The sequence below is a fragment of the Bos indicus x Bos taurus genome, chromosome 19 (assembly GCF_003369695.1).
Source record: "Bos indicus x Bos taurus breed Angus x Brahman F1 hybrid chromosome 19, Bos_hybrid_MaternalHap_v2.0, whole genome shotgun sequence".
Classification (NCBI taxonomy): Eukaryota; Metazoa; Chordata; class Mammalia; order Artiodactyla; family Bovidae; genus Bos; species Bos indicus x Bos taurus.
In genome coordinates, this window is record NC_040094.1 from 63,029,640 (window position 1) to 63,039,223 (window position 9,584).

Here is a 9,584-nt window from a genome sequence, read left to right on the forward strand (position 1 = left end):
GTGTGTGTGTGTGTGCGCACACAGGATTGTGTGTATGTGTGCACACGGGTGTCTGGTGAGGACCCAGGTTCTGTGGTCTGGGGTCTAGGGCCTGGGGGCTGGGCAGATGGAGGGTGGAGAGTGCCGGGTGAGGAGGAGGATTCTGGAAAGCAGACCCCATGGACAAACCTTTGACCTCCAGACCCTTTCCAGACTCAGCGCTGCCCTCTGCGGTCTTTCTAGGGGAAAGGAAAGTGAAGTGACGTTTAAGTAATTCAGCTGAGTCCGACTCTTTTCATCCCCTTGGACTATACAGTCCATGGGATTGTTTTTCTTTTCCATCTTTCCCCCTTTCTATTAACATGCTCTTCCAGGCTTCTCTGGTGGCTCAGTGGTAAAGAATCCACCCGCAATGCAGGAGACCCAGGTTCGATCCCTGGAGGAGGGAATGGCTACCTGCTCCAGTATTCCAGCCTGGAGAATTCCATGGACTGAGGGGCCTGGTGGGCTACAGTCCACGGAGTCTCAAAGAGTCAGAAATGACTTAGTAACTAAACAACAACACAATCCTCTTCCACTCACCCTGCCCAACTAAAACCTTGGCCTAATGAGTTTGTTGCATTTTTAAAAGGTCCGGAAATTTCAGTGGCAGTGCTGGGACCCACAGGTGGTGCTGGGCCCCGGTCCCCTCCCCTGCCTTGGGGGCCCTCTCCTCCCCCACCCGCTCCTGCACACATCTGCCCTGGGGAGCACTCAGGGGGGCTACAGGGTGCTGACAGTGTACAGCCTCCATTCAGGGCTGGCCCCTGTTATCCCCACTATGGGCGGCAAAGCAAGACGGACCTCTGAGAGCCCCCTGCCCGAGGCAGCTCTCTGGTGAAGAACAGGGGCTCCGGGGTGCACTTGAGGGCTCCGGGCTCCTGGGCACAAAGAAGAGTTATGGACAGTGCAACACAAAGGCAGCCCCGCCTTTGTTTGGTCTTGAGGGAGACAGCGCGGAGCACCCCTCCACCCTCTGCTATGCTCCTGCGTTTTGGCCATGCGTGGTCTTGGACACGGCGGCTCCGTGCTGAGGCTGTAGGTTGCCATGGATACCCAAGTCTCCAGCCTTGGCTGTGCTCTGTGCATCTGGGGTGGGGGGATTCAGGGGGAAAGAACTTGTCCGTTGATTCCTCCTGATGGGCTCTGCTGAGGGAACGCTCTAGTTTGTGGCCACAGCGGTCTTGGGGCTTTTGAAAACCTCTGTGCTCCATGGCCACCACTTCATTAGAAGGCAGTTTAAAGGGGCTGAGGCCTGGGTCCCGGTATGTTCTACAGGAATATCTGGAATTCATCAAAACCGAAAAAACTGAAGCCCCTTGAAAAGGGAAATAAAGCGTTCCCTGAATTATCCTTCGTTCAGCAGGAAAACAGAGCCTCCCTCGACACCCAGTGAACGGGGTACCCCCCCCAGCCCCGAGCGGGTCACTGCACACACAGCTTCCAGAAAGGCGCCTGGGTCTGTGCCTCCTCGGGGGGTTGGGTGAGCTGGGTGTGGTGACCTTCTGTCTCCACACACTGCTCTGCTCATGTGTCTGAAGCTTTTTCCAGATCAAGATGGACGTGCCCATGGGAAGCGGGGCCTGTCTGATGGACTCGGAGGACCCGGGCCCCGGAGCACGAGGTGACCAGGCCACAGAAAAGGAGGTCATCTGCCCCTGGGAGAGCCCCGCAGAGGGCCACACTGGCTGAGCCTGGGGCCTTGGGCCAGGAAGTTGCTCCCACAGACTCTGCAGGATGGGGCCACGGGACCCGCTGTCTCGGGGACCAGAGTGCACGAAGATCACACGTGGGGGCCGGAGGGACAAGATGGGTGGACTCTGCAGAAGAGCGCTCCGGGTGGGTGCCCCGTGGCCAGCCTTTCCCTTGCCCCCATCTTTCCTCTTGTCATCAGAAGAAAGGCATGTGGACCAGAGGACTTGACTTGCTGCCTTAAAACCAATAAAAGGTTACCTTGTCTAAGTGTTTTTGGATCGGAATGCTAGCGTACATCTCGTTTTATAAGCTATCTGTGAGCTCTCGCCTGCTAAGTCCCTCCAGTCGTGTCCAACTCTTTTGCAACCCCATGGACTGTAGCCCCCCAGGTTCCTCTGTCCAGGGGATTCTCCAGGCAAGACTTCTGGAGTGGGTTGCCATGCTCTCCTCCAGGGGATCTTCCTGATCCAGGGATCAAACCCTGGATCTCCTGCATCTTCTGCATTGGCAGGTGGGTTCTTTACCACTGGTGCCACCTGGGAGAAGGAAATGGCAACCCACTCCAGGGTTCTTGCCTGGAGAATTCCAGGAACAGGGGAGCCTGGTGGGCTGCCGTCTCTGGGGTTGCACAGAGTCGGACACGACTGAAGAGACTTAGCAGCAGCAGCCACCTGGGAAGCCCTTTATGAGATCTTATTTATGTGATAAACTCAGGTCTTGGTTTTCCGCACCAAGGGAACTGAATCACCTCCAAGAGCTCCCTGCTTGTATAATTGGTTTGTGCTTGATGCCGTCATCAACTGAGCTCCTCAGGGGGAGCTTGGGGCTGGGCCACCACACAGGAAGAGGGGGCTGGGAAAGACATCCTCCTGGAGTGCCAGGCTTGCTCAGATCCACCCAGAAGCAGAGGGCAAGGTGGGATGAGGTGGACCAGGGAACTGCTAGGGGAATAGCTGGAGAAAGGGGTGGGGCTCTCGGACCGCAGCGCAGGGCCGACCTTTGGGGAGGCGGGGGGCGGGGGCCCTGGATGGCGGAGCAGTGCCAGGACCGTCTTGGCGAGTTTGCCGGGGTGTCCTTGAGCCTGTGTCTTTTGAGCGTGGCTGTGCGTTTGGACCCCGCTGTAAGGGTGTTGGCTGGGAGCCTCCATGGGCGGCCTGACCGTGGCGTGGACACGCTGGGGCCGCTCCCAGAGGTTTGCGCCCCGGTCACCCTTCGCTCCCAGCTCTTCTCCAGTTGTGAACTCAGCATGCTGGACAGAGCGCCCCCACGGTGAGTCTCTGCAGGGCCCTGGGCAGCCAGCCGGACATCTCACTTGGTGGAATTCCTCTAGAGCCCTGGTTCTCAACCAGGGCCCAACTTGTCACAGGGGACGTTGAGCAGTGTCCGGAGACATCTTCAGTTGCCATGGCTGGGGTGGGCCTGTGCTGGGTGGGGGTGGGGGTTTCCTGAAGTCCAGTAGGCAGAGACCAAAGTGAAAGTGAAAGTCGCTCAGTCGTGTCCGACTCTTTGCGACCCCATGGACTGACTATACAGTCCGTGGAATTCTCTAGGCCAGAATACTGGAGTGGGTAGCTGTTCCCTTCTCCAGCGGATCTTCCAGACCCAGGGATCGAACCGGGGTCTCCTGCATTGCCGGCGGATTCTTTACCAACTGAGCCACCAGGGAAGGTGCTGCTAAGTGAACTACAATGTGGGACTGCCCCCACCCGCCCCTCGACAGGACGACGGGCTCTGAAGTCTCAGCCGCAGTGGAGGAAGCCGGAACAGAGGCCACAGGTCACTGCTTGTGTGCTGGACGCTGCTGGTTTCTGCCCAAAGCCCTGAAGTGTTGCCCTAAAGGGTCCACTGGGATCATGCTTGAACTGGGCAGTGGGTTGAAATTAAGGGTTACGTGGTGAATAAAACATTTCTTAAAAGTTGCCTGGCCTTCCCTGGTGGACCAGAGCTTAAGGCTTCCCCTCCCAATGCAGGGGCTTCAGGTTCGATCCCTGGTCAGGGAGCGAGGATCCCACAGGCCTTGCAGCTCAAAAACGAAAACATAAAACGGAAGCAATACTGTAACAAATTCAATAAAGACTATAAGAATGGTCACATTAAAAAAAAAAAAGCTTAAAAAAAAGATGCCTGGAAGGTCCTCGTAGAAAAAAAGGTAAGTGGTTTGCCAAACCACTTATTATGTTCTTCACCTTTAATCCTCAGAATTCAAGAGCCTCTCACTTTTAACCTCAGACACTTACTTTATTTAGCCCACAAACACTGGGGCTGAGCCATCGCTCTGCACACATCAGGAGACGAGTGGGGGCGGGTAGCTGTGTCCCCCAGACCTGGATCTACTGCCCTGAGGGAAACTCAGAGGCTTCAGCTCTGAAATAGCATCTCATTTCAGATTCTACAGAGTCCCCTCTCTTGGGCTCACAGGAGTCCCTCAGGAAGGGGAAGGGAAACTTTCTCCGAGAGAGTGAGCAGTCAGCCACGTTTCTTGGAAGGTGAGCAGGCCAATCCATTGAAATGGCCTTCCCCGGTGGCTCAGACGGTAAAGAATCTGCCTGCCATGCAAGAGACTTGTATTTGGTCCCTGGGTCGGAAAGATCCCCTGGAGGAGGGCACAGTACCCCAGTCCTGTGTTCCTGCCTGGAGAGTCCCATGGACAGAGGAGCCTGGCGGGCTGCAGTCCACAGGGTCACGGCTGGATGTGTTTTATTGCAAAGCTGGTCTGAAAGGAGATGAGGGGCAAATCCACGTCCTCCTGGCAGCCAGTGTGTCTGGAGACGAGGAGAATCTCAGCACCGGGCTCGCACACTCATGCCCCTGGGCGCCCGGGGTCCTGCAGGGAACCCCGTCCGGCATCTGGTGATGGATGATGGACTCTGGTTGCCTGAGCTGAGCACGTGTGCGTGCCAAGTGGCTTCAGCTGCGTCCGACTCTTTGCGACCCTAGGGACGGTCACCTCCAGGGCCCTCTTCTGTCTCCTGAGTTGGCAGGTGGGCTTTTTACCACTAGTGCCGCCTGGGCAAGCCCCGCGCTAGGGGGAAGTGCAGTCACAGAGAACCCCAGGAGGAAGGAAGGCAGTGGTCCACACGGGAAGGAATTTCTGTCTCCACCACATGCTGTTCAAAGGCAGAGAAGGCCCAGGGTGAGTGGCCTCCAGGGAAGAGAGACATTCAAGGGACTGGTATGCTTTGTGCCAGCCAAGGGCGCCGGGGCCCTCAGGAGCCTACAGGCCGAGCTGGGTAGGGGCGAGGGGACACAGGTCTCGGGCTCCTCGGCCTCAGAGGCCCTGCCCTGCACTCTGGGGACAGTCCCCTCCCAAGGCTTCACCAGAAGGGGGAGTCCCAGGCTCACGGATCCCCAGAGAGGCAGCTTTTCCTCCTGGGGACTTGAGACTGGAGTGAGAAGGAAGCGGGCCAGGAGGAAGGTCCTCTCCTGGTTGGAAAGCCAGAGAGGCGGATGAGGGGAGCGAAAGGGACCGGGCCTCCCCCTGTGCTCAGAGCCTCCGGAGCCGCTGAGCTGCAGGCTGATGGTGGCCTGTGGGGGTCTCCTGGCTGCTGCGTCCTGGGGGCTACCGGGGGGCTGGGCCATTTCTAGTGGCTTTGGTGAGTGTTGAGACTCTGCAGAAAAACTCCCGCAGGAAGAAAACTCCCTCCTCAGCCTGTGGACCATGGCCAAGAGAATCCCTCGCGTGGAAGGTCATCTCTGCGTGTCCACCCCCGACTTCCGGACGCAAACTGATTAACTCGCTTCCTCTGTCCCTGCAGGTTGCCCAGATGGCGCTGGCGATCAAGAACCCACCTGCCAAGCAGGAGAGGTGAGAGACAGGTCCGATCCTGGGTCGGGAAGATCCCCTGGAGAAGGAAGTGGCAGCCCACTCCAGGATTCTTGCCTGGAGAATCCCGTGAACAGAGGAGCCTGGTGGGCTACAGCCCATGGGGTCACAAGAGTCGGACACGACTGAGCGCACCCACACGCGTCTTTCCCTGTTCAGCCTGAGCGGCTCATCAGCTCCCTCGTTGGGCAGGTGAGGCTGGAAGCTGGGCCAGGCAGAGGCACCTGGACGGGGGCTGATGCACCGGGCAGTTAGCAGAGTCGGGGCTCTTGGCATCTTTGCGTGGACACAGAAGACAGAAAGGTCCAGGTTCGGGGAGAACAGAGAAGTGAGGAGCTGCTTCCCTCCTTCTCTGGGGGTTCGGCCCTGAGGCTGCTGACGCCCCCACGCCCTCCCTGAGAGTGAAGTCTGACTGGAGACGTGCATGTGGTCCAAGCATCACACCCATCAGGTCTCAGCGTGTCAGCTGCCAGGTCGGGTCATCCTGACTGCAGAGAATGATTCAGGCCCCTCGGGTCCACCGGGACCCTTGTGGTGGGAAGACCCACCCAGGAGAGGCTGGCTCCAGGGTTGCCGAAATCGAAGAAGCGGGTTCTGCCGATGACTGCTTAAAATTCATGTTGCCATGGCAGCGTGGCATTAGGCCACGGGTGATCCGGCTGCAGGGAGCTTTCATCTCGGGGAAGGCAGGGTTTCTTTTGCTCTTGAGCTGGCTCCAAGGGGACACTGCCTTGGGGTCAAGCTTTGCTTTGCTCCTGCGCCTGGGGATTGTCCCAGCAGTGGACAGCTGGGAACGGGGAGACAAAGAAGGAGGCTCTCAGAAGTCGGCTAAGCCCAGACACTGTGATTCTGGTCGGGGGGAGTTGGCTTGAAACCCTCCGGGCAAGAGATTTGAGTCTGAAGAGAGAGCAGTTGAACGGTCTGTAACGAGGGACGCGTCTGCACTGCTCTGCTTGAGAGGGAAGCACCAATGAGGAGGTTTGTGTGTATTTAGCAGCAGAGCCAAGGAAGAGCGTGGTTTATCTCCAGATGTGGCCTGGCTCAGCTAGTCCTAACAACCTGAGTAATTTAAGGGTTCGTTGAACAGCCGTCATGAGGACTTACTGTGTGGTTGGCGCGGGAAGATGCAAGAATGAGTCACGTGGCTTAAACCCTTAAGGACTCGCTGGGTAGTCAGGTCACTAAAGACAGTGAAAGCGTTAGCTGCTCAGTCGTGTCCGAGACTCTGCGACCCCGCGGACCGTAGCCCACCAGACTCCTCTGTCCATGGGATTTCCCAGGCAGGATACTGGAGTGGATTGCCATTCTCTTCTCCAGGGATCTTCCTGACCCAGGGGTTGAACCTGGGTCTCCTGCATTGCTGGCAGATTCTTTACGGTCTAACCCCCCGGGGAAGGCCCAGGGCACTGAAATCTGCGTTAAAATGGTGTACGCTGCTGTCTACAGACCAGATAGCTAGTGAGAGCCTGCTGTATAGCACAGGGGACTCTCCTCAACACTGTGGTGACCTCAGTGGGAAGGAAATCCAAGAAAAGAGAGGATACGTGTACAGCCAATGCACTTTGCTGTATGGCAGAAACAAACACGACATTGTAAAGCAACTCTACTCCAATAAAGACTTTTTTAAATGAGGCAAAGCAGCATGTGCTCGACTGCCTAGAGACTTCAGAGAAGGGAGAATCACCCCATCGGTGCCCTCGGGGTTTTCACAGGTGAGTCTAGGTTGAGCCTCAGTTGATGGGAGGAAGAGGAGGAGAGCATCCCAGTTGGAAGGACCACAAGGACAAGCGGGCGGCCGCAGGATAGAGGGGGCAGCGTCTGGGAATGACCAAGGGTCCGGTTCACTAAAGGGCCAGGAGGAGGTGGTGCTGCGACATAGGCTGACCCCAGAGCTGCGCTCAGGAGGATGGGCTTAACTCAATGGGCAACAGGGGGTCATAGAGCCTGAGCATGTCTGATCAGAGTCACACTTTGGAAGAATATGTCTGGGGACAGAGTTTGGGATGATGGAGCCACAGCGAGCTTGTGAGACCTCCATAGGGCTCGAGGGGTAAGGGGACCTCATGAGGCTGACGGCAAGGGGGTTTGAAGGGACAGAACAGCCAGAGGTCAAACAGGCCTGGGCACGTTGAAAGGGGCCAGAAGACGTTGGGGGCGAAGGCGGCTGAGATGGGGAGCCCGGTGCATCAGAGAGCGCAGCTGCTCTCCAGTGGGCCAGGAGACCAAGAGGAGGAGGCGGGTGGGGGAGATAATGCATGACGCTGAGTCTGAAGATTCCCGAGGGGCGCTAGCAGAGGAGCTGGAAGGGCCAGGTAGCCCTTGTGGGCATCCTTAGACACAACAGGGGCGCTGAAGACCTGGTGTTTGAGAGCAGATTGGCAGGCAGGGCAGGGGGAGATGGGAGGGAGGTTCAGGAGCAGAGCCCGGGGTTGGGGGAGTGAGTGAGGAGGAGCTGGAGGAGCGTGGGGGGCCAGCTGGAGACCACGGGTGCAGGCTGGCGGTGTCAGGGTGGCTGTGAGCTGATGTCTTCTCGGGCAAATGCCTCAGCCCCCCCACTTACTTCTGTGTCTGTGTGTCTGACCGTGGGGGAGAAAGACAGTGGGGTGATCTGAGAGAGTAGCTTGAAACACACATATAGCACGTGTAAAGTAGAAAGCTGGGGAAATCTGCCGTCTGACACAGGAGCCCGCAGCCGGGGCTCTGTGACGGCCTCGAGAGTGGGGAGGGGAGGGAGGTGGGGGAGGCTTGGAGGGGGAACACGTGTGTGCCTAGGCTGATTCATGGTGATGTGTGCAGAAACCATCACAGTATTGGAAGTGATTATTCTCCAGCTAAGAATAAAATTAAACAAAACAAAAATGTGTCCTTTGGTCCTGGAGGCTGACTCTACATATCTGGCCTCCTAAGTCACATTTCTGGTGACTTTCCACCCTTTCTTCTTTTCCCTAAGACACAGTTGAAATTCCCTGGTATTATTATTCTGTACAGTCATAGAAAAAATGCTCAGTCCTCAAACTGAGGACTGAGCATTTCTCCTCACTCACCTGACTCACACTGTGTGACCGGTTACTGCTGTCGCTCAGCCCTGCCTGACTCTGTGGCCCCATGGATGGCAGCACGCCGGGCTTCCCTGTCCTTCCCTATCTCACAGAGTTTGCTCACATTCATTTTTTTAATCCCATAGATGCCGTGAATCATGTGACCAATCCAGGCTGTCTCAGCCCTGGCTTCTGGGGAAATCAGAGCCACGTCTTCTGTAAAAATGCAGTGTGTCTGAGCCGTACAGCGTGTGCTGTGTGAACAGAGAAAAAAGGGAAGGAGACGAGCTGGCGCGTCAACAGCAATAACACTGCTGTGTTTCCTAAAAGCAGACCCTGAGATGAAGACGCGCGTGCCGGTCACACCTGATGAGCGCTTCCGGGAGGGCCTGGTCAGGGATGGGGAGGCCGGGCGGGGAGGCGGGAGGGCCTGGTCAGGGATGGGGAGGCCGGGCGGGGAGGCGGGAGGGCCTGGTCAGGGATGGGGAGGCCGGGCGGGGGGGCGGAAGAAGCCACGCCAGAACGTGCTCTCGGGACACAGCCTCTGCCCGCAGGGGACTCTGGCGTGAATCTGGCGTGTATGTTGCGCCTCGGCACGTTTTCTATGACTTCATGTACAGTCTGCCCACCTGCCTCTCCCTTTCTGCACATTTGGGCGAAGCAGCTCCAGGACCTGAGAGGAGCCCTTCAGGGGCGTCACAGGTGCTGGTGGTTAGGAGCACAACCACACTGAGCCTGGAAGAGGAGCTGCAGAAACAGCCGCAGGGGTCCGTGGGGCCTCGCTGCTGCTCCAGGGCCCACTGCCCAGCGGTCGTTTCTGAGAAGCAAGCTGACGTGTGATGATGACGCCTTTTGTACACTTCGGCAATGTTCATTTCTGCGTGTTAAGGATACATTATTTTAGAACTGGAATAAAGACTAAAGTAAAATGTTAAAGCATCTCGTCACTATTCTCCTCTATCCATTAGCCTGTTTTCTTTCCCTCTTTGATAAACTCCCTTTAAAGAACA

At 57.1% G+C, this 9,584-nt stretch overlaps 1 protein-coding gene and 1 long non-coding RNA gene across 6 annotated transcripts in view; both read left to right on the top strand.

Annotated features, from left to right (window-relative positions):
* The window catches only part of RGS9 (regulator of G protein signaling 9), a 60,256-nt gene extending 58,259 nt beyond the window's left edge, over positions 1-1,997 (top strand). For 3 of the 5 annotated variants that reach the window (XM_027519211.1, XM_027519212.1, XM_027519208.1), the window contains one exon: positions 1,560-1,997. In XM_027519211.1, coding sequence (XP_027375012.1) covers positions 1,560-1,710 — 151 coding nt within the window. In that variant the 3' untranslated portion in view covers positions 1,711-1,997. Of the gene's footprint in view, positions 1-1,296; positions 1,478-1,559 lie in introns of all 5 variants that reach the window. The other 2 variants (XR_003506947.1, XM_027519209.1) reach the window with 2 other exon arrangements.
* A 3,105-nt stretch (positions 1,998-5,102) lies between these two features.
* On the top strand, positions 5,103-8,813 carry LOC113878434. Its single transcript, XR_003506985.1, has 3 exons — positions 5,103-5,306; positions 5,469-5,518; positions 8,721-8,813. It is a non-coding gene; the product is annotated as an uncharacterized LOC113878434 (long non-coding RNA).
* The last annotated feature ends 771 nt before the right edge of the window (positions 8,814-9,584 follow it).